The sequence below is a fragment of the Heterodontus francisci genome, chromosome 2 (genome assembly GCF_036365525.1).
Source record: "Heterodontus francisci isolate sHetFra1 chromosome 2, sHetFra1.hap1, whole genome shotgun sequence".
Lineage (NCBI taxonomy): Eukaryota > Metazoa > Chordata > Chondrichthyes > Heterodontiformes > Heterodontidae > Heterodontus > Heterodontus francisci.
Window position 1 is genome coordinate 23,813,997 of NC_090372.1, and position 23,894 is coordinate 23,837,890.

Here is a 23,894-nt window from a genome sequence, read left to right on the forward strand (position 1 = left end):
AATGGGACTAGCTGAGTTGCTCGAGCAGAGAGCCGGTATGTAGACAACGGACCGAATAGCCTCCTTCTGTGCTGTGACCATCTTATGATTCTATGATTTAACGAGGAGAAAGATTTATTAAACTTTCATCATTTGAAAATCTAAAAAGGACCTTTTCACTGCATTTTGGTAGAACACGAGAATGAAATAGGAGTAGCAGTAGGCCATACAGCCCATCGGGCCTGCCCTGCCATTCAAAAAGATCACAGTTGAACTTTTATCCCAACTCCACTTTCCCTCCCTATCCCTTGAATCCCCTAATGGCCAAAAGTCTATCAACCTCAGTCTTGAATATACTCATTGACTGAGTGTCCGCAGTCCTCTTAAGTAGAGAATTCCAAAGATTCTCAATCCTCCAAATGAAGAAATTCCTCCTCCTCAGTCCTAAATGGTTGATTCCTTATCCTGAAACTAGTTCTAGACCAGGGTTGTCCAACTTCTTTGCATGGGGGGAGGACGGCACATTATAATTTTTGTCTTACATAAAGGGCTGGTGAGACAATTTCAGAAGATAAAGGCATTAAAAAGTTATCTTACTATTAATCAAAACAACAACTGTGCATTTTTGTGAAGAAGCTTTAAATGAGAAGATTAATTTATTGACTTACTTTCTCAACACTATGTTGGACACTGATTTAGTAAGATACCTGGTATTTTTTTGCTAGCACAAGTAGTCAATGTTTGCCCACACACTTGTAGCGATGCGAAGTGTTCCGAATAGATGTCCAACTGTCAGGAGTGATCTTCGAATAGATGTCCAACTGTCAGGAGTGATCTTGATCACTCTCTCTCGCTCTGTGTCCCCCGCCTCTATGACATGCTCACTCTGTGTCCCACCCTTTCTCTCTCTGCATCCCTCCCCCTCTGCAGACCCCACCCCGGCTTGCTCGCTCTCTCTGACAGTTGCAGGGAACAGGGACTCTCAGCACAGCAGTTTTGTGGTTGGTCAATTTTTAAAAAAAATTCACACTGTCAGTTTCACAGCTGACAGGTGCTGACATCGAAAACAACAGTTTCCCAACTTTGGGCAGATTTGGGGTTTTCCAGCGGCCTTTTAAAAAAAGTCGGAACTGGCCAGAAAATCCCGTATCTATCCGAAGTTCTGAAACTGCTGTTCCGAAACCTCTGTTCCTGATGTCAGCACCTGTCAGCTGTGAAGCTGTGTTGCAGTATTTTTAAAAAGTCAGTGTGAAAGAAGAAGACAATGCAACATTCCTCATCTCTGAAAAAATCTGTGGGCCGGATGGAAACCTTTGGCAGGCCAGATCCTGGCCTGCGGGCCATACGTTAGACAACCCTGTTCTCGACTCTCCAGTCAGGAGAAATAGCCTCTCAACATCTACTCTGTCAAGCCCTAAGAATTTTACACGTTACAATATAATTAACTCTCATTCTTCTAAACTCCAGAGAATGTAGGCCCATTCTACTCAATCCCTCCTAAGGCAGCCTTTTATCCCAGGAATCAATCTAGTGAATTTTTGTTGCACCCTCTCTAAGACAAGTGTATCCTTCATTAGGTAAGGAAACCAAAACTGTACACAGTACTCCAGGGGCTGTATTTCACTAGCCCTCTGCCATCGGGGGTCGTGGCTGCGGGGTCTGGAAGATTCTTCTGGGAGAGGCCCGCCACGGCCCCTGATGCCAAGAAGGCCCCACCACATTTTATTGGTGGCGGAGAGGCCTCAGTGCGGCGCCCCCGCCACTTGGCGGGGGGGTCCTTCATTTGAATATTAAAACTAAGTGAACTTCACGCAAATTAAAAAGCAAAATACTGCGGATGCTGGAAATCTGAAACAAAAACAAGAAATGCTGGAATCACTCAGCAGGTCTGGCAGCATCTGTGGAAAGAGAAGCAGAGTTAACGTTTCGGGTCAGTGACCCTTCTTCCGAAACATTAACTCTGCTTCTCTTTCCACAGATGCTGACAGACCTGCTGAGTGATTCCAGCATTTCTTGTTTTTGTTTCACGCAAATTAACTTACCTTGTCCCAGCAGCCGTCCCACTCCGATATTCTTGCCGCTGGCCGGAACTCCCACACCTTGGGAACTCCATTCGGCGTGACAATGGTGGGGATGAGTGAAATTTGCAAGTGGGGGTGGGGGAGAACCGGCAGAATCCTACACGATTCGGGGGCGGGGGATGCTGGGAAGGGGTTGAAGGGTAAAGTGGTGAAGGTTCTGGGGTCGGGGGGAGGGTCATATTCAAATTTTCAATTTTTTGGGCTGGAAAGGGCTATTCAGGTAACATTCTCATTGAGGGGGTGGGAGAGGGGATTTGCATTGATAATAAAGTTTGAACTTTAATGTTTGCACACCTATCACTTTAAAATGTTTTGATTAAACAGCAGGGTTTGAAGCCGTTTAAAAATGGTGCCAACGCCTGCACTGTGGCGCCAGACGCCGTTGCCCCCTACCCCTTTATATTATCGGGGGCAGCACTCTGCCCCTCCATTTAAATGAGCCCCCGTGTGAAATATTGCGGGGGCTCAGCGAGGGCTACTCCGCACGGGCAGGCCGCCTAGATCAGAGCGCACCGCTGCGATTTGCGGTGTGATCTCACCAAAGTCCTATATATTTGAAGCAAGACTTCCTCACTCTAATACCCGAACCTCATTGCAATAAAGGCAAACATACCATTTGTATTCCTAATTGCTTGCTGTACCTGCATGTGAACGTTGTGATTACATACAAGGACACCCAAATCTTTCTGAATACCAACATTTATTAGTTGCTCACCCTTTTAAAAAAAATTCTGCTTTTTCCATTCTTCCTACTCAAGTGGATAATTTCACATTTCAAACTGTCAATTTCTTTCCCATTCACTTAACCAGTGTAATCCCTCATTGCATTCTTTTCACAGCTTACTTTCCCATCTACCTTTGCATCATCAGCAAACTTGGATATATTATACTCGGTCCCCTCGGCTAAGTCATTGACTGTAAATAACTGAGGCCCGAGCATGGATCCTTGCAGCATTCCACTAGTTACACGCTGCTGTTTTGAAAATTACCTGTTTATTCTTACTCTCAGTTTTCTGCCCATTAGTCAATCCTCAATCCACATTAATTATATTATCCCCAATCCCATGAAATGTCTGCATGATGATCAATACCTAATCTTTATGCTTAACTGCACAATCAAGTCAGGTAATGATCTTGAAATTATTCTATTATACATTATAGATGAATAGTTTCATGAAGACAGAAAGTGAAATTGTTCTGTGCCAGTAACACCAAACGAGTTCACAGTGAATCGTCAGCCTGTTTAACATCGAGCCCGCTTGAAGTCGGGGGAAGAAAAAGGCTGCACATAATGATACAAGTCTAAGCCAGAAATTAAATTATTGGCTAATTCCCCTATCAATCATGTTTAGCGACTGGACTGCTGTAAGTGACGGGGATTGATTTTACACACATAATTTGTATTATGTAACTCTCCTCCACTCATTGCATTTTTCTGGAAAAATAATTCTGCTGTACTCGGGAGACTCTGCTTTTGCTATAGCTTCAGTCATGAGCTTGGAGAAGCTGTTTGTTGAAGCTAATGAGTAAACGAAAACCACAAGCCCCACTCCACCTCAAACTCATTGATTTGACACAGCAATGCCAATATTCACTTTGAAAAGAAAATCAGGCACGCTGTGAAAGGGTTTGTCAATTTTCTATCTTTTATTTTGAGCTACTGCACAGTCCAAACTTCATCACATGAATATTTTATAAATAATCAAGCAGTAAGCCTACTTGCCTTCTGTTTCTGGATCAGACTGATTTACAACAGCAAATAGCAGAGGACCTTCGCCTTCCTTTTTGAGGTAGCCAATCTGCAACAAAACACAATTACATTGTATGTTGGATCAAATTTATATTTCCTAGTTACAATCAGATCAGACTGAACATACCCATCCATTATGGAATCAATTTCTTTTCTTAGAAACTCCTTTGAATTTACGGTATCCTATTCCTTTAATATAGTTACACCACACAAAAAAAAGTTATTGTTTTATACCTGGCATGGATAGTTCAAGCAACCTTTACAGTGCACAACCTCAACTATTCAAAACCATGATCTTTGAAGACACTGCATGATACGTGTGTAGACAACTCGAGCATCATGCCTTTGGTAATTCACGCCTACATCAGCAGCTAATAACTGTGCTAAGCCCACTCATGGCAACCTCAAGTTAATACAATACAGTATGTAAAAGTTTCATAAGGTAAATTGAGATAAACTATCTCCACAGGTCAGTGTGTCAGTAACTAGACCAGGGTTTTCCAACATACGGCCCGCAGGCCAGGATCCAGCCTGCCAAAGGTTTCCATCCGGCTCGCAACCATTCCTCATCCTCACCAACGCTCCATGAGTGGAGATGGGAAATTTCCCTTTGTCTTCCTACAGAATGGGCTTTTTAAAAACATCGTGCTGAGTTTCACAGATGACAGCTGCTGAATAAGGAATGTGCTTCCCAACATGTGACAGATTCGGGGTTTTCTGACATTTTTTTTTGAAAAGCCCAGTGGAAAACCCCAAATCTGTCCAATGTTGAGAAGCGCGTTCCTGCTTCAGCAGTGGTCAGCTCTGCAACTCAGTGCAAAGTTTTTAAACAAACTGACAAACTACAAACGCATCTGTGCTGAGCGCTCCCACTCAGTGCAATTGTCGGAGAAACAGAGGGGGCGGGGTGGAGAGAGGAGAGAGCGGGGGCGGTGCAGAGAGAAGAGAGCGGGGGCGGAGAGATCGGGGGGGCGGAGAAAGAGACTAGGGGGGTGGGGTGGAGAGCGCGATCAGGGCAGAGTGATGGGGCAGGGCAGAGAAAAGGGGCCAGAGAGAGGGTGGGGGGGGGGGGGGGGGGGAGAAAACAGAGAGATGGGGGGGGGAAACAGAGATTTGGGGGGGGGGGGGGTGGGAGAAAAACCAGAGAGATGGTGGGGGGGTGGGAAAGAGAGAGATTGCCGGGGGGGGGGGGAAGAGAGAGATTGCGGGGGGGGGGGGGGGAAGAGAGAGATTGCGGGGGGGGCCGGAGAGAGGGGGGGGAAGCCGGAGACAGGTGGGGAGCTGGAGAGAGGGGGGGGGGGGAGAGGAGCCGGAGAGAGAGGGGGGGGGGGCCGGAGAGAGAGAGGGGGGGTGGAGAGAGAGAGGGGGGGGGGCCGGAGAGAGAGAGGGGGGGGGGGCCGGAGAGAGAGAGAGAGGGGGGGGGGGGGCCGGAGAGAGAGAGGGGGGGGGCCGGAGAGAGAGAGGGGGAGGGGCCGGAGAGAGAGAGGGGGAGGGGCCGGAGAGAGAGAGGAGGGGGGGCCGGAGAGAGGGAGGAGGGGGGGCCGGAGAGAGGAGGGGGGGCCGGAGAGAGAGAGGGGGGGGGGGGCCGGAGAGAGAGAGGGGGGGGGCCGGAGAGAGAGAGGGGGGGGGGCCGGAGAGAGAGAACGGGGGGGGCCGGAGAGAGAGAACGGGGGGGGCCGGAGAGAGAGAGGGGAGGGGGCCGGAGAGAGAGAGGGGAGGGGGCCGGAGAGAGAGAGGGGAGGGGGCCAGAGAGAGAGAGGGGGGGGGCCGGAGAGAGAGAGGGGGGGGCCGGAGAGAGAGAGGGGGGGGCCCGGAGAGAGAGAGGGGGGGGGCGGAGAGAGAGGGGGGGGTCCGGAGAGAGAGGGGGGGGGGGGTCCGGAGAGAGAGGGGGGGGGTCCGGAGAGAGAGGGGGGGGGTCCGGAGAGAGAGGGGGGGGGGTCCGGAGAGAGAGGGGGGGGGGTCCGGAGAGAGAGGGGGGGGGCCGGAGAGAGAGGGGGGGGGGCCGGAGAGAGAGGGGGGGGGGCCGGAGAGAGAGGGGGGGGGGCCGGAGAGAGAGGGGGGGGGGGCCGGAGAGAGAGGGGGGGGGGCCGGAGAGAGAGGGGGGGGGGCCGGAGAGAGAGGGGGGGGGGGCCGGAGAGATGGGGGGGGGGGGCCGGAGAGAGAGGAGGGGGGGCAGGAGAGAGAGGGGAGGGGGGGCAGGAGAGAGAGGGGAGGGGGGGCAGGAGAGAGAGGGGAGGGGGGGCAGGAGAGAGAGGGGAGGGGGGGCAGGAGAGAGAGGGGAGGGGGGGCAGGAGAGAGAGGGGAGGGGGGGCAGGAGAGAGAGGGGAGGGGGGGCAGGAGAGAGAGGGGAGGGGGGGCAGGAGAGAGAGGGGAGGGGGGGCAGGAGAGAGAGGGGAGGGGGGGCAGGAGAGAGAGGGGAGGGGGGGCAGGAGAGAGAGGGGAGGGGGGGCAGGAGAGAGAGGGGTGGGGGGGCAGGAGAGAGAGGGGTGGGGGGGCAGGAGAGAGAGGGGTGGGGGGGCAGGAGAGAGAGGGGTGGGGGGGCAGGAGAGAGAGGGGTTGGGGGGGCAGGAGAGAGAGGGGTGGGGAGGGCCGGAGAGAGAGGGGAGGGGGGGGGCCGGAGAGAGAGGGGAGGGGGGGCCGGAGAGAGAGGGGAGGGGGGGGCCGGAGAGAGAGGGGAGGGGGGAGCCGGAGAGAGAGGGGAGGGGGGGGGGCGGAGAGGGGAGGGGGGGGGCCGGAGAGAGAGGGGAGGGGGGGACGGAGAGAGAGGGGAGGGGGGGGCCGGAGAGAGGGGAGGGGGGGGCCGGAGAGAGAGGGGAGGGGGGGGGCCGGAGAGAGAGGGGAGGGGGGGGGGGCCGGAGAGAGAGGGGAGGGGGGGGGGGCCGGAGAGAGAGGGGAGGGGGGGGGGCCGGAGAGAGAGGGGAGGGGGGGGGGCCGGAGAGAGAGGGGAGGGGGGGGGCCGGAGAGAGAGGGGGGCCGGAGAGAGAGGGGGGCCGGAGAGAGAGGGGAGGGGGGGGCCGGAGAGAGAGGGGGAGGGGGGGCCGGAGAGAGAGGGGGAGGGGGGGCCGGAGAGAGAGGGGGAGGGGGGGCCGGAGAGAGAGGGGGAGGGGGGGCCGGAGAGTCAGGGTGGGGGGCCGGAGAGAGAGGGGAGGGGGGGGGGGCGGAGAGAGAGGGGAGGGGGGTGGGCTGGAGAGAGAGGGGTGGGGGGGCAGGAGAGAGAGGGAGGGGGGGGCCGGAGAGAGAGGGGAGGGGGGGGGGGCGCAGAGGGGAGGGGGGGGGCCGGAGAGAGAGGGGAGGGGGGGGCCGGAGAGAGAGGGGAGGGGGGGGGGGCCGGAGAGAGAGGGGAGGGGGGGGGCCGGAGAGAGAGGGGAGGGGGGGGCCGGAGAGAGATGGGAGGGTGGGGCCGGAGAGAGAGGGGAGGGGTGGGGGGGGAAGGTCGGAGAGAGGGGAGGGGGCCAGGGGGGGGGGGGCGGAGAGAGGGGGAGGGGCGGAGGCTCGGAGAGAATGGGGGGCTGGAGAGAGGGGAGGGGACAGAAAGAGGGGAGGGGACAGAGAGAGGGGAGGGGACAGAGGAGAGGGGAGGGGACAGAAGAGAGGGGAGGGGACAGAGAGATGGGAGGGGACAGAGAGAGGGGAGGGGACAGAGAGAGGGGAGGGGACAGAGAGAGGGGAGGGGACAGAGAGAGGGGAGGGGACAGAGAGAAGTGGGGTGTAGACCTAGTAAAAACACATACAAACTTAATTAAAACAAAGGGGCCAGTAACACAACAATGAACACTGTGTTGAAGCTGGATGAGTACAAACGGGCAAAGCGCACAGATGGCCAAGGAGTTGTAGATATGATTATAGAAAAGGTAAAGAGGAGGATCCCCGAAATTAGGAGTCGTCATGGACACCAGATATGATTAAACTCATAATAGACAATGGGAATCTGTGAAGTTTTGAACAGGTTCTCATTGAGTCAAATAAGGAATTATCATTATGTCATTATACCAGACCCCTATGAGTAAGTATGAGGGGCGGGTCTTCGAACAAGATTTAACCCCTGACTGAAACTAAGGAAGGTACGAGAACCCCGGGGAAGAACACTCGAGAAGATACCCTGAGCCAGGGGCTCAGAGAACAGAAGAGCAGCCGCAAGTCTGAGACGGATCACCTTGTGTCTTGACGGGTAGTGTACTGTACAAGTAGTGAAAGCTTGTACTTTGATGATTTTTGATACTGTACAAGTTGTGAGAGCTTGTACTTGATGATTTAATGTGAATAAAATATTGAGATACCTTTCACGGCACAGTGGTGCAGTGGTTAGCATTGCAGCCTCACAGCTCCAGCAACCTGGGTTGAGTTCTGGGTACTGCCTGTGCGGAGTTTGCAAGTTCTCCCTCTGACCATGTGGCTTTTCGCCAGGTGCTCCAGTTTCCTCCCACAGCCAAAGACTTGCAGGTTGATAGGTAAATTGGCCATTAAAATTGCCCCTAGTATAGGTAGGTGGTAGGAGAATATAGGGAAGGTGGGAATGTGGTAGGAATATGGGATTAGTGTAGGATTAGTATAAATGGGTGGTTAATGGTCAGCACAGACTCGGTGGGCTGAAGGGCCTGTTTCAGTGCTGTATCTCTAAATAAAATAAAATAAATCGGATTCCGTGGATTCTTTAAGAGTAGAGTGTGTGTTAGGCACAATATAATTGGCGCCCGAACAGGGACTTGGTTGTAGTGCTATTTCAAGTTATTTTGAATCGCCTCGCTGAGCTTGAACTAAATTATAAACAAAGTTATGAGTCTGACGGATCGGATTGGTGAACCTTTGAGCTATTATGGCCCTGGCCAGGCCAGAGTGGGAGTTGGAGCTCTGGAAATATTTGAAGGGCAAGTGGCCCTCGTAGATAGAGTTTGCAGTACATGGGCCAGGGGTCCGTTGGGGTACGGCATTGGGAGGATGCGCATACCCACCAAGCCAAATGGGCGCCTAAGTTAGTGAAAGCCACTGCTGAGTGGCATGATAGGGCCCTGAAGGCAGAGTCAGTCAGTTAGTTCAGCACAGTTAGTGCATTTAATCCAATTCCAGTCTCAGGCCAAAAAGGCTGAGTACAGTCGCAGTAAGGCTGAGGGGTAAGCGGACAAGGCGAAGGAACAGCTCACTGGAACGGAACAGAAATGCTGACTTCCAGACTGCAATGACGGTTCTGCACCACTTACAGAAGGAGCGGGTGTACCAGTCAGCAGATCATACCAAATGTCAGGAGGAGACATATAAACTACTGTCTCAACTCACAGCACAGAGCGGCATAATATGCACTTTTGTGGATAGGGAGGATGATGATAATGACGACTTTAATCGGGCCGACTTGGCAGATAAGGCCAGTAAGTACCATGGAATGACCACCCCCCAAACCGCCCAAACCCCCAATCGAGCCTTCAGCCCCAACCCTGGCCTTACCTATGGCCCATTAATAACTTGGGGGCGGGGGTGGCCAGAGGGCTCCATGACAAAGTTTTTGGCACAGTGATATAAAAAGACTATGTTTTAGTGAAATTTCAAGTGAGTAAAAATAAGTTACTGTGTCTTTTGATTCGAATGTGTGAATGTTGGAAGCTTCCAGGAATGTGGGATGTGCAGCTTGTGTTCTGTAGAACCGACAGTCGTTAACACTTTGTTGTCTGGCCTTGACGTTGAAAGAATGAGTTTGTTACTTTTTGTATTTTTACACATGTATACTTTGTGGGAATCTTGAGTCATATTTTGGTTGTGAACTTGTTGAACCTGTGTGTGTTCCTTGGCATTGGGACAGGAAATTTGACAGAGATTGTGGTATTTTGAATTCATAACCCATGACAGGAATCAAATTTCTAAGTTGTTTGGAACTGAATAAGTGTGAAAAGTGATTGTTGAGTGTATTCATTTCAATTTAAGATTGTGCACCCAGTAATGGGATATAAAATTGAATTATATTAAAGTTGAAGTTTTATTTTTATTTTAAAAGTTGGTTTTGCAACTGTGAAAAGGCAATGAACCATTTCGTAAGATATAAGCTTCAGCCTTGAAGGTTGAAGTTGTTTGGCAGAAATACAATTTGAAGTTTAAAACATTACTTTAATTGGAGTTCCAGTTTGAAATCTGTTCTAGTTTTTTTTTTGGAGTTTAAAGACATGTTTTACTGACTGTTTTAAGTAGCAAATGACAGGAATTGGATATTGGTTTAAGGGAGAGAAGGATAAACAAAGGAGATATCGGAAAGAGTCTGTCTGTTTAAAGTTTGTTTAAGAAGCTGGTGTTAAATCTTTTGTTTTAAGAATGTTAAATAACTTTTTCTTTAGTTTTTGGTTTTATTACAGTCATTTGAAAAGGCGCCTGAAGAAAGAACAAGAAAAATGATGTAATTTACCTATCTTTTTAAAAAAGCACGTGCTATTCTGTTCTGTGTGTAGTTAATAAGTATTATAAGTTAATAAGTTTGAGTCAAGTTTATACTATTAAGGTTAACTGACCTGTTAAATTGAAAAACTAGAAATTTCATTTGTGGCCACAATGAACTTTCAAGTTTATTATGTCAAGTTTGGAGCAGTCTTCAGTTCCGGACATAAGACTCGTTCATATAACATTGGCAGTTTTGATTTTTAAATATTTATTGCAGTGAATTGTAATTTGGAATCATCTTTGTTATATAAAAAAATCCTGGCATTAGAAACCTCTTACAAAAGATGCTAAAAATTTGGAAACAATTGCAGTTTGATCTAAAATGCTGTCTTTCCTGATGGAGATGCTTTCCTTTGAAGTTGATAATGTTACTAATGATTTTGTTGTTTTCAAACCCTAAGGATACCAAAAGGATTGGAAAAAAAAGTTTAAAATGGAGTAGTTCTTTTCAATCAGAAAAAAAGGTTACGTAAAGTGATGCAGCTGAGAATGTTTTGCTCCGCCCCCTTGGAGACAAAGAAATTAACCCCGCTGCAGCTATCATTTTTCCATTTAATCCACCTCATAATTTTTGCATTGCTGAGAGTAAAATTTATATATATTGGACATTATTAAATCTTAAATTTCTAAATTGACAGATAGAATTGGTCAAATTAACCCACTGGGCTCAGGGGCAGAGCCACAATGGATTCTTTCTATTTTTTTTAAGCAGGTGATGGTAGGTTCCAAGGCCACGTGAGAACTGATGCCACAGCAAGAGATCCAGCAGCTTTAAGAACTTAAAAACTTAATTGCAGACATCAAATGTCACAGCATCTTTATCAATGAGACAAGGTGCTTGAGAAGGAGAGATAGTTGCAAGCACTTCTGTCTTTAATGTAAAAAATGCAACACCACCAAGTCTGGGCATAAGAAGTTGGAATCGATAAACACAATTTAATTGATATGAGTGATTATTTAAAGCACTCAATGGGAAATTTATCTGATATTTAAGAGGACAATCAAAGGTTAAAAAAAAACAGTCGAAGTGGTTTACTGTGTTGGACATTAGCAATGGTTCTGGTCCATACTGCTGGCACAAGAGTGTCAATATAAATTTGCGTGTACATTCCAGGGACAACAGTACACCTGGACGTGTCTCTCCCAGGGATTTCATAATAGTCCTTCGATATTCCAGCTTCCTCCAGAAGGTCAGAGTGAACGTTAACCCTAAAAAGGCACAGATAATGAAGGAAAAGGTTTCCTATTTGGGAATATTAATAACACAGGGAAAGCATGAGACACAGCAAAAGCGAGTGGAGACAATCCTTGAACTCCCCCTACCGCAAAATATTAAAGCTCCAAGATCATTTTTGGGCCTTGTTGGGTATCGCAGGAACATTACTGATGGATTTGCCTTAAAGCCAGCCCCTTTATATAATCTCCTGAAAATGAACTACTATGTGCCTGGCAGACAATTTAATCTGAGTATTTCCAGCATTTCTTGTTTTTATTTCAGATTTCCAGCATCCGCAGTATTTTGCTTTTATTTTAGTGGACAATTTAATCTATCAGGTGTGTCAGGTTTTTGACAGCAAAGGCCCTCAAGGGACCTTTTGTGTCAAAATCATTGGGGTGTGTACAAGGGAAGGAGCCAACAATCAAACCCCCAGCACTCAAAGTTTTTTTTGTTGATGGTTCCTCTACAGGGGAGGTCGGGATTAGGCAGACAGGGTGTGGATTACATGTACAGGAGGATGGAAGTCCCAGACTGAGAGACGAATTGCAGTGGGTCTTTCTTGTAAATGTTACTATCGGACAGTGGGTATGTGTCGAATGCCCAAAAGGAATCAACCAGGGGGCCCCGAGTTCCCTGTATGGCAGTGTGATGATAAAGACTGTAGAAACCGATCAATATGTGTGAAACCACAAAACGATAGGAGCTATTGGCTCTATTGTGTTTGGAGAAATAAAAAAGGACAGTTCCTATTCCAGGTTGTGAGATTATACGGACAAGAAGCACCAACCCCCACGGTTACTCCCACATCCGAATTACCAGCGAGTAAGGTTACGACCCAGCAGCCACAAGTGACTGATCTCCCTTGCCCTGCCTTAACTGCAGGACCAGAAAATGGACTTGCGATAATAAAAACTAATAAAATTGTATATAATATACAGCTTGAGTTGGTACCGGTAATATTGAATATCTCAGATATCCAGCTACCTGACTGGTGCCCTGGGAAGAACCGAGAGTTGGACAAGGTACTACTGCAACAATTGCTAAGACAGGAATTTGGTAATAAGGGAATAATAAAGGGAAAGAAACGTAAACGTAGTTTAGTGAATGATGCAGCCACAGTCTTTAATACGGGAACTTCAATTGTCAATACTATAGATTTGGAAAGTGTGGACCAGAAGGTTAGGTTAGAACTCTTAGCCAGCTAGTAAAGGATATTTTGAAAAAGAAACAAAAGGCACAGAAGTGGTGTAGCTAAAGTAGGACAGGATTTGACGAATGCAGTGACAGGACTGGTAAGAGTACTGGAAGGTCATGCTCATACTATTAATGATTAATAGAAAAGTAAAGGAGGTTCATGACATTTCAAATATTGAAAGTGTTTGCAGTACATATGGTTCGTGGATGTTAGAACAAATGAAGGAAAATTTGAGGCATATTGATGCGGGACAGGTACCAATTTGGATCAATGACACCCAGTTGGAGTACTTATCACACAAATGATAAAATTACCAAGTGCCAACTCAGAAAACTTAAGGTATGGAAAGGTCAGGAATGTGTAAATACAGGATCTATGAGTATTGGAGTAGTGTTGGGAATACCTGTAATTCTGAGAGATAAGTTAGGGATGCAATTATATGAAGTAGAAAATATAGGGGTGATAAGGGGAAAGGATTACATAAAATACTATGATATTTTACCCTACGTTATGGAAATTGGAAAAGAGGTAGTTGGAACAACATTGTCTGAGTGTAGTCTGGAAAACCAGGTGGTCATATGTCCTCATCCTATATATAAAACGGCAGAATCAAAATGTGGATTTAATGTCACTGTAAATTGCACCATGGAGACTAGGAAAGCATTGTCAGGGCTAACCCATGTGGCCTATATGGGACAGGGAAGATATTGTTTAACCACCGCAGCGAAGGAATACCAGTATGGACATAACCGGACTTGTCCGGTGAGCAACAGTACGTTTTATTTCAACCCAGAAATACCAACCCGAGTAGGGAAGATGGAGTTGGTAGACATACATAAACAAAAGACAGAAATGAAACCTGCGACAGAAAGTATTAAGGAGGGTTTGACAAATTACCTCCGGGAATATGAATATATAATTCAGCCATTGCCCACGCGCTTGGGTAAAGAGAGACAGCAGCTAGAAGCCATTGCTGCAGTGTACTCCAATCTGGAACGACAGTCAAAGAAGCTACAAGATGAGATTGATGAGATAAACGATTCTACCTGGTGGGAGGACTTATGGAACTGGGGGTCAAATGTGCAGATACACCCCCGGTTTAGAATTATCTCCCATATCCTGACAGTGGTTTTGGGTATCATGGTGATATATGTGACGTACTTAATTTGGCAACTTAAGAAATTAATTAGGCAATGTGAGAGGATGTAAGAACACAGGATGGACAGCTACCTGAAAGGCAATCAGTATTCGAACTTGCTCTATAAAAGGATAGACAATTAGTTATGCCACACAAGGGTAATTGTGTAACCTATTCGTATATACTTAAAATGAGTTAATGAATGATCAACGTACTCTAAGAACAAAATTGTATTATGTTTGCACAATTGATTATGTAATACTGATGCTTAAATTGTGCTTTCTTTAACATTACACTGCTTATGCTTTTGTTTGAAAATGAAATTGTAATTGTACAAGTGTACTACCTAAGAGACATGAGAGTGTGATCCCTTGGGCATAGCCCTGCAGGATCAAAGGGTGGACTGTAGACCCAGTAAAAACACATATAGCAAAAACACATAAGAACTTAATTAAAACAAAGGGGTCAGTAACACAACAATGAACAGTGTGTTGAAGCGGGATGAGAACAAACGGGCACAGCGCACAGATGGCCAAGGAGTTGTAGATATGATTATAGAAAAGGTATTGAGGAGGCTCCCAGAAACTAGGAGTCGTCATGGACACCAGATATGATTAAACTCATAATAGACAAGGGGAAACTGTGAAGTTTTGAACAGGTTCTCACTGAGCCAAATAAGGAATTATCATTATGTCATTATACCAGACCCCTATGAGTAAGTAAGAGGGGCGGGTCTTAGAACAAGATTTAACCCCTGACTGAAACTGAGGAAGGTACGAGAACCCCGTGGAAGAGCAATTGAGAAGATACCCTGAGCCAGGTACTCAGAGAACAGAAGAGCAGTCGCAAGTCCGAGACGGATCACCTTGTGTCTTGACGGGTAGTATACTGGACAAGTAGTGATAGCTTGTACTTGATGATTTAGTGTGTGAATAAAATATTGAGATACTTTTAACCAATCGGATTCCGTGGATTCTTAAAGACTAGAGTGCGTGTTAGGCACAACAGGGGGGACAGACGGGGGGGGGGGGAGGAACGACACGGGGGGGGGGGGAGGAGGAACGACACCGGGGGGGGGAGGAACGACACCGGGGGGGGGCGGGGGAGGAACGACACGGGGGGGGGGGGGGGGGGGACGAACGACACGGGGGGGGGGGGGGGGGGGGGAAGGGGGAGGAACGACACGGGGGGGGGGGGAGGAACGACACGGGGGGGGGGAGGAACGACACGGGGGGGGGGGAGGAACGACACGGGGGGGGGGGGGGGGAGGAACGACACGGGGGGGGGGGGGAGGAACGACACGGGGGGGGGGGGAGGAACGACACGGGGGGGGGTGGTACGACGCAGAAGGGGGGGGTGGCACGACGCAGAAGGGGGGGTGGCACGACGCAGAAGGGGGGGTGGCACGACGCAGAAGGGGGGGTGGCACGGCGCAGAAGGGGGGTGGCACGGCGCAGAAGGGGGGGTGGCACGGCGCAGAAGGGGGGGTGGCACGGCGCAGAAGGGGGGGTGGCACGGCGCAGAAGGGGGGGTGGCACGGCGCAGAAGGGGGGGTGGCACGGCGCAGAAGGGGGGGTGGCACGGCGCAGAAGGGGGGGTGGCACGGCGCAGAAGGGGGGGTGGCACGGCGCAGAAGGGGGGGTGGCACGGCGCAGAAGGGGGGGTGGCACGGCGCAGAAGGGGGGGTGGCACGGCGCAGAAGGGGGGGTGGCACGGCGCAGAAGGGGGGGTGGCACGGCGCAGAAGGGGGGGTGGCACGGCGCAGAAGGGGGGGTGGCACGGCGCAGAAGGGGGGGTGGCACGACGCAGAAGGGGGGGTGGCACGACGCAGAAGGGGGGGTGGCACGACGCAGAAGGGGGGGTGGCACGACGCAGAAGGGGGGGTGGCACGACGCAGAAGGGGGGGTGGCACGACGCAGAAGGGGGGGTGGCACGACGCAGAAGGGGGGGTGGCACGACGCAGAAGGGGGGGTGGCACGACGCAGAAGGGGGGGTGGCACGACGCAGAAGGGGGGGTGGCACGACGCAGAAGGGGGGGTGGCACGACGCAGAAGGGGGGTGGCACGACGCAGAAGGGGGGGTGGCACGACGCAGAAGGGGGGGTGGCACGACGCAGAAGGGGGGGTGGCACGACGCAGAAGGGGGGTGGCACGACGCAGAAGGGGGGTGGCACGACGCAGAAGGGGGGTGGCACGACGCAGAAGGGGGGTGGCACGACGCAGAAGGGGGGTGGCACGACGCAGAAGGGGGGTGGCACGACGCAGAAGGGGGGTGGCACGACGCAGAAGGGGGGGTGGCACGACGCAGAAGGGGGGTGGCACGACGCAGAAGGGGGGGTGGCACGACGCAGAAGGGGGGTGGCACGACGCAGAAGGGGGGTGGCACGACGCAGAAGGGGGGTGGCACGACGCAGAAGGGGGGTGGCACGACGCAGAAGGGGGGGTGGCACGACGCAGAAGGGGGGGTGGCACGACGCAGAAGGGGGGGTGGCACGACGCAGAAGGGGGGGTGGCACGACGCAGAAGGGGGGGTGGCACGACGCAGAAGGGGGGGTGGCACGACGCAGAAGGGGGGGTGGCACGACGCAGAAGGGGGGGTGGCACGACGCAGAAGGGGGGGTGGCACGACGCAGAAGGGGGGGTGGCACGACGCAGAAGGGGGGGTGGCACGACGCAGAAGGGGGGGTGGCACGACGCAGAAGGGGGGGTGGCACGACGCAGAAGGGGGGGTGGCACGACGCAGAAGGGGGGGTGGCACGACGCAGAAGGGGGGGTGGCACGACGCAGAAGGGGGGGTGGCACGACGCAGAAGGGGGGGTGGCACGACGCAGAAGGGGGGGTGGCACGACGCAGAAGGGGGGGTGGCACGACGCAGAAGGGGGGGTGGCACGACGCAGAAGGGGGGGTGGCACGACGCAGAAGGGGGGGTGGCACGACGCAGAAGGGGGGGTGGCACGACGCAGAAGGGGGGGTGGCACGACGCAGAAGGGGGGGTGGCACGACGCAGAAGGGGGGGTGGCACGACGCAGAAGGGGGGGTGGCACGACGCAGAAGGGGGGGTGGCACGACGCAGAAGGGGGGGTGGCACGACGCAGAAGGGGGGGTGGCACGACGCAGAAGGGGGGGTGGCACGACGCAGAAGGGGGGGTGGCACGACGCAGAAGGGGGGGTGGCACGACGCAGAAGGGGGGGTGGCACGACGCAGAAGGGGGGGTGGCACGACGCAGAAGGGGGGGTGGCACGACGCAGAAGGGGGGGTGGCACGACGCAGAAGGGGGGGTGGCACGACGCAGAAGGGGGGGTGGCACGACGCAGAAGGGGGGGTGGCACGACGCAGAAGGGGGGGTGGCACGACGCAGAAGGGGGGGTGGCACGACGCAGAAGGGGGGGTGGCACGACGCAGAAGGGGGGGTGGCACGACGCAGAAGGGGGGGTGGCACGACGCAGAAGGGGGGGTGGCACGACGCAGAAGGGGGGGTGGCACGACGCAGAAGGGGGGGTGGCACGACGCAGAAGGGGGGGTGGCACGACGCAGAAGGGGGGGTGGCACGACGCAGAAGGGGGGGTGGCACGACGCAGAAGGGGGGGTGGCACGACGCAGAAGGGGGGGTGGCACGACGCAGAAGGGGGGGTGGCACGACGCAGAAGGGGGGGTGGCACGACGCAGAAGGGGGGGTGGCACGACGCAGAAGGGGGGGTGGCACGACGCAGAAGGGGGGGTGGCACGACGCAGAAGGGGGGGTGGCACGACGCAGAAGGGGGGGTGGCACGACGCAGAAGGGGGGGTGGCACGACGCAGAAGGGGGGGTGGCACGACGCAGAAGGGGGGGTGGCACGACGCAGAAGGGGGGGTGGCACGACGCAGAAGGGGGGGTGGCACGACGCAGAAGGGGGGTGGCACGACGCAGAAGGGGGGTGGCACGACGCAGAAGGGGGGGTGGCACGACGCAGAAGGGGGGGTGGCACGACGCAGAAGGGGGGGTGGCACGACGCAGAAGGGGGGGTGGCACGACGCAGAAGGGGGGGTGGCACGACGCAGAAGGGGGGGTGGCACGACGCAGAAGGGGGGGTGGCACGACGCAGAAGGGGGGGTGGTACGACGCAGAAGGGGGGGTGGTACGACGCAGAAGGGGGGGTGGTACGACGCAGAAGGGGGGTGGCACGACGCAGAAGGGGGGGGTGGTACGACGCAGAAGGGGGGGTGGTACGACGCAGAAGGGGGGGTGGTACGACGCAGAAGGGGGGGTGGTACGACGCAGAAGGGGGGGTGGTACGACGCAGAAGGGGGGGTGGCACGACGCAGAAGGGGGGGTGGTACGACGCAGAAGGGGGGGTGGTACGACGCAGAAGGGGGGGTGGTACGACGCAGAAGGTGGGGGGGAACGACGCAGAAGGCGGGGGGGAACGACGCAGAAGGCGGGGGGGAACGACGCAGAAGGGGGGGGGGGAGTACAACACAGAAGCGGTGGGGGGGAGGGGGGGAGTACAACACAGAAGCGGGGGGGGGGGGCGGGGAGTACAACAGAGAACACAGGGAGAGACAGAGAGAGAGAGAGATTTCACTCCTAAAAGATGGACATCTATCCAGAATACTCTGCATCGCTACATCAAGTGTGTGGGCAGAGATTGACTACTTACGCAAGTAAAAACAAAGCCAGGTATGTCACTAAATCAGTTTTCAATATAGTGACGAGAAAGTAGGTCAATAAATTGGTCTTCTCATTACAGCTTCTTCACAAAATGCACATTTGTTATTTTTATACGTAAAATAAATTTTTAATGGCTTCATCTTTCAAAATTTGCTCACCAGCCCACTCGGCCAAGCAATAATCGTTAAGCGGCCCTCCACCCAAAAAGGTTGGACAACCCTGAACTAGACAGCATAAATTTAAATTCACAAGAAGAATTTAGGTACTGCCTGTGTGGAGTTTGCAAGTTCTCCCTGTGACCGCGTGGGTTTCCGCCGGGTGCTCCAGTTTCCACCCAGAGCCAATGACTTGCAGGTTGATAGGTAAATTGGTCATTGTAAATTGCCCCCAGTGTAGGTAGGTGGTAGGAGAATGGTGGGGATGTGGTAGGGAATATGGGATTAATGTAGGATTGGTATAAATGGGTGGTTGTTGGTCGGCACAGACTCGGTGGGCCGAAGGGCCTGTTTCAGTGCTGTATCTCTAAATAAATAAAGAAAGAAACATACAGCCAAGAACTGTCTTTATGCAGACATTTGTCAAGGCATAGAATACCTAATAGCAGAGGCAGAAATCATTGCACAAAGGAAGTGAATAAAAAGAGAAACTTAAATGGTAATGGGGAAAGGGCAGAGGCATGGGATCGAGGACAGCTGCACCGTATAATTCAATGATCTTATGAATATAAAATGTTCCAGTCGAGGGGCATAAAAATCCACCCGCAGAATAGGACTCATGTGCTGTACATTTCTAGTTTGTATTTCACAGGTTAGCACGTTAAATCCTTTATCCAACAGTCACACTGATATACCTTGCTGTTGGCAGCATTTCTGCTAATTCTATCTCGAGCTTCATCTGCCGCATGTTCCACCAAGGCGAGGACATGTTCCTCAGCTGTACTGTCTGTCGAACTGCATGCATTCCCTTCTGGTTCATACAAGTAACTGAAAAGAGAAGAAATTATCTATGTGAAGGCAGCTGAGAGGAAGTGAACACTGTAGTAAATTAGCTGCACCCATGTTATTCAATTCGAAGTACAAGTGTTTGGTAGTACAGAACTTGAGTATTGCTGAAAACAGACATTTTGTCGAAGCTTTTCAGCTTGCACTCATCAGGATAATTTGCAATACCAATATAAGGGAAAGCAGCAAATTTATACTGTATGAGAAGAGAGTGCTGATTGGTTGGCACGTGGACTCTGATTGGTCGAGGTGTTTCCCTGAAGAATGCACCAGATTATGGTGACTGACAATTAATTGTCAAGCTTTGTTTGAAATTTAAACCCAGAAGCTTGACTCTGATTGGTCAAGACATTGCCCTGAGGAATGAACCAGCGAATGGCTGTCACTTATTTTGTTCAGCTGAAATGGGCGCAATGTGTGTACATGTTCTTTCTGTCTGCAAAGAACAGGGCCCTGTGTATTAATATATGTAGCTTCCAGTACATGCACTTGCGCCACAGTGCGTGCCCGACTGACAATCTTAAATTGGTTGTCAGCGTAATTCTTAGCACACTGAGGATTATTTAGCAAATGTCCAATCGTGGAATCACATCTGATGTTGGACACTGTATTTTGAGTTTTGCAAGCACAGACTGGTTGGGTATGGTCTGTACCTTGCCTGTTGTAAACAACAAAAGGGACATGCTGTTTGATATGATCCGCCTGTCTTTGGGACGTACATCACACTGGCATTGAAATTCATATTACTCATTTGTTTGATAGGCAGAATGTCTTTTTGGCTTAAGGCAGCATCCTGTTAGTGGCGAACACCACACTTGTTGCTTACTGCGTAGTAGCAGCATGAAACAGCTAGCTTCACCTGTTGCTCAAATTTTTGAGATACCTTACCTTCCAGGGTAATCTGAGGTAGACTGGGCACTTTTCAAGGCGGAAAATGACGGCTTTAGGTCTTTTTATAAGTTTGCGCAATATACAGCGAGAAATGATCTCATCAGGGTAGCCATTGTCACACAGGATGCCTTTGATTCGCCCTATTTCAGCATCAAGCTTACATGCTCGGGCCCTAGTTACAAGGTTGAAATGTACAAGATTCTGAGGGGGCTTGACAGGGTATATGTTGAGAAGATGTTTCCACTTAGTGCGGGAACCTCGAACTAGGGGACATAGTTACAGAATAAAGGGACACTCGTTTAAAACTGAGATGCGAAGGAATTTCTTCTCTCAGAGGGTAGTGAATGTCTGGAATTCTCTACCCCAGAGAGTAGTGGAGGCTAGGTCACTGAAAGTATTTAAAGAGGAGGTAGATAGATTTTTGAAATATCAGGGAGTTGGGGGCTATGAAGAGCTGGCACGAAAGAGGAGTTGAGGTCTGGGGCAGATCAGCCATGATCTTATTGAATGGCGGGGCAGGCTTGAGGGGCCGAATGGCCTACTCCTGCTCCTATTTCTTATATTCTTATGTTGCTGATAAGGCCAAACTTATAGAGCGTGGAACTGTAACAATCCCAACGCGTATACTGACCAGTGAAGGTAGGCTTACAGTAGACCATGGTAGAGAACCCCCTAGCAGATTTTTCAACGGGTACGTCAAGAAAAGGGAGCTCATTTGACTGTTCCATTTCAAAGATGAATTTGAGTACAGGATGGATCCCATTAAGACGGGTAAGGAAATTATTACATGCAGCTGCGGATTCCAATATAGCAAACGTATCATCTACATATCGGAAATATGCTCGACATAGAAGGTTAGGTGTCATTCCCTCGAAGACACGTTTCGCATGGAACCCAACAAAGATGTTTGCGAGAGCTGGGCCTAGAGGGAGTTCCATGGCAACACCATCTATTTGGGCATACATGGTGTCGTTAAAACTGAATTCAACTACGCAACTTGGCAAGTTCATAAGTTCAATGAATACTGATTCACGCAATGGTGGCGGGTCTAGATCGCCATGATATAGTGCTGCAGTGCAAATATGTATGGCTTCCTTAAGTGATACATTGGTGAATAGGCTAGCAATGTCAAATGAGCACATGGACATGGTATTGCTATAGAAATGCAAGTCCTGTATGGTCTTTGCAAATGTGAAGGAATCCTTCACCATGTTTGTAGAGAACCTGCTCAAAACTGGTTCTAACAATTCGCCCAACCATTTGGCCAATTTATGTTGTGCAGAACTGGTCATAGATGATAGGGCGTAAAGGGACATCACTTTGGCGTGTCTTGGGCAACCCATACATACGTGGATGCAGCGAGCCGTGAGGACGAACCCTGTCACATACATCACCCGGCAGCTCATTGCTCTTACACAAGTCCAGCAAGCGTTTTTTTTTAAGCTTACTTTCGAACAAGGCTGTCCGGTCATGTTGAGCGGCAGGTCCAATGGATACGAATTTGGACCCGTCATTAAGAATGACATGCATTGTGTTGATATAGTCATGCTTGTTAAGGATGACTATTCTCGTCCGTTGGACAGGTTTACTGATGTGTATGTCTGGGTTGGTCTTAAGACCTCGCAACACTGCCAAAGACATCCTGCGTGACAATGGCTACCCTGATCAGATCATTTCTTGCTGTCTATCAAGCAAACTTATGAATGGACCTAGAGCCATCATTTTCCATGTTGAAAAGTGCCCAGTCTACCTCAGATTACCCTGGAAGGGTAAGGTATCTCAAAAATTTGAGCAACAGGTTAAGCTAACTGTTTCACGCTGCTACTATGCCACTAACAGGATGCTGCCCTCAAGTTAAAAAGACATCCTGCCTATCACACAAATGAGTAACGTGGTATATGAATTTCAATGCCAGTGTGATGCTAGGTATATAGGGCGTACGTCTCAAAGACTGGCGGATCTTATCAAACAGCATGTCCCTTCCGCTGTTCGCAATGGGCAAGGTACAGACTGTACCCAATCAGCCTGTGCTTGCAAAACTCAAACCACAGTATCCAACATTAGATTTGATTCTGCGACCAGACAACATTTGCTAAATAATCCTCAGTGTGTTAAGCATTATGCTGACAACCAATTTGATATCGTCAGTCGGGCTCGCACTGTGGCGCAAGTGCATGTACTGGAAGCTACATATATTAATACACAGGGCCCTGTTCTTTGCAGACACTAAGAACTTGTACACACATTGCGCCCGTTTCAGCTGAACAAAATAAGTGACAGCCATTCGCTGGTTCATTCCTCAGGGCAATGCCGTGACCAATCAAGAGTCAAGCTGTCTGGTTTAAATTTCAAACAAAGCTTGACAGTTAACTGTCAGTCATCATAATCTGGTGCATTCTCCATGGCAACGTCTCGACCAGAGTCTACTTGCCAACCAATCAGCACTCTCTTCTCATATAGTATAAATTTGCTGCTTTCTCTTACATTGGTATTCATGCGAATTGTCCTGATGAGTGCAAGATGAAAAGCTTCGACAAAATGTCTGTTTTCAGCAATACTCAAATTCTAAGTACACTGTCTACATATCTCGCTTAATGGCAGAACCAGGGTGGTGCCACTTTGTTACAGGATCTCAAAATGTGAACAACAACAGCGTTGCACAGACCAGGAAGGCCATGTCTATGACAAGTTAACTTATCTCAGTCAGCAGAGAAAAGAATTTGCGTAAATTGGCTTCAGTACTCATGGGTCACAGAAGGAACACAAATTAGCCAGGGATCCTACTCCTTATAATCATCCACAGTGTGCACGTCAAGTGAGAACAGGATCAAAATTACAGACGATACTCACTGTCAATGTCATACAAGAATAATGATCACTTGGACAAAGGTGATCAGCACCACACAACTATATCCTAGCAAAGAATCAATGTTTCAGATGATAAAAACAAGAAATGCTGGAAATACTCAGCAGGTCTGGCAGCATCTGTGGAGAGAGCAGAGTTAACGTTTCAAGTCAGTGACCCTCCTTCAGAACTCTACTTCTCTCTCCACAGATGCTGCCAAACCTGCCGAGTATTTCCAGCATTTCTTGCTTTTATTTCAGATTTCCAGCATCCGCAGTATTTTATTTTTATTTGAATGTTTCAGAAGAGATTGGGTAGGAAAATGTAGGCACCATCGGGGCCAGGTCACTGAAAGCCCATCAGGCAAGAGACATTTCAAGACCAGAGAGCATGAATAACCTTGAATCATTACTTTATTGAGTATGGTAGGCATCCTTTGCACTGAAGTCAGATTCTATACCAAAATGCTCTCCAATACTATCCAAGCTACTCTGAGATAAAGCTACTGCAGTAGAATAACATTATGGTGGATAGCTAAAGTCATTGCTGATAATTTAACTACTATTAGAATTCAATTCACCTCAGTGTCTCTTTGAAAGTAGCAAACATTTTTCCGATCATCCAGCATTATGTCTGAAGCCCCCTGAAGGCCTACTACCTCTCCTCCAAAATACATCACCCTATTTACAAACTTTCTTCAAGAGGTACTTTGGTAAAGTAGCAGCAATTTCAA

The 23,894-nt window shown here is 50.4% G+C and overlaps 1 protein-coding gene across 4 annotated transcripts in view; it reads right to left on the reverse strand.

Moving 5' to 3' along the window:
* The window catches only part of brd9 (bromodomain containing 9), a 91,112-nt gene that overhangs the window by 48,439 nt on the left and 18,779 nt on the right, over positions 1–23,894 (reverse strand). For all 4 annotated transcript variants that reach the window (XM_068055628.1, XM_068055622.1, XM_068055614.1 and 1 more), the window contains exons 8-9: positions 19,275–19,407; positions 3,784–3,859 (exon numbers count right to left, since the gene is read on the reverse strand). In XM_068055628.1, coding sequence (XP_067911729.1) covers positions 3,784–3,859; positions 19,275–19,407 — 209 coding nt within the window. The remainder of the gene's footprint in view (positions 1–3,783; positions 3,860–19,274; positions 19,408–23,894) is intronic.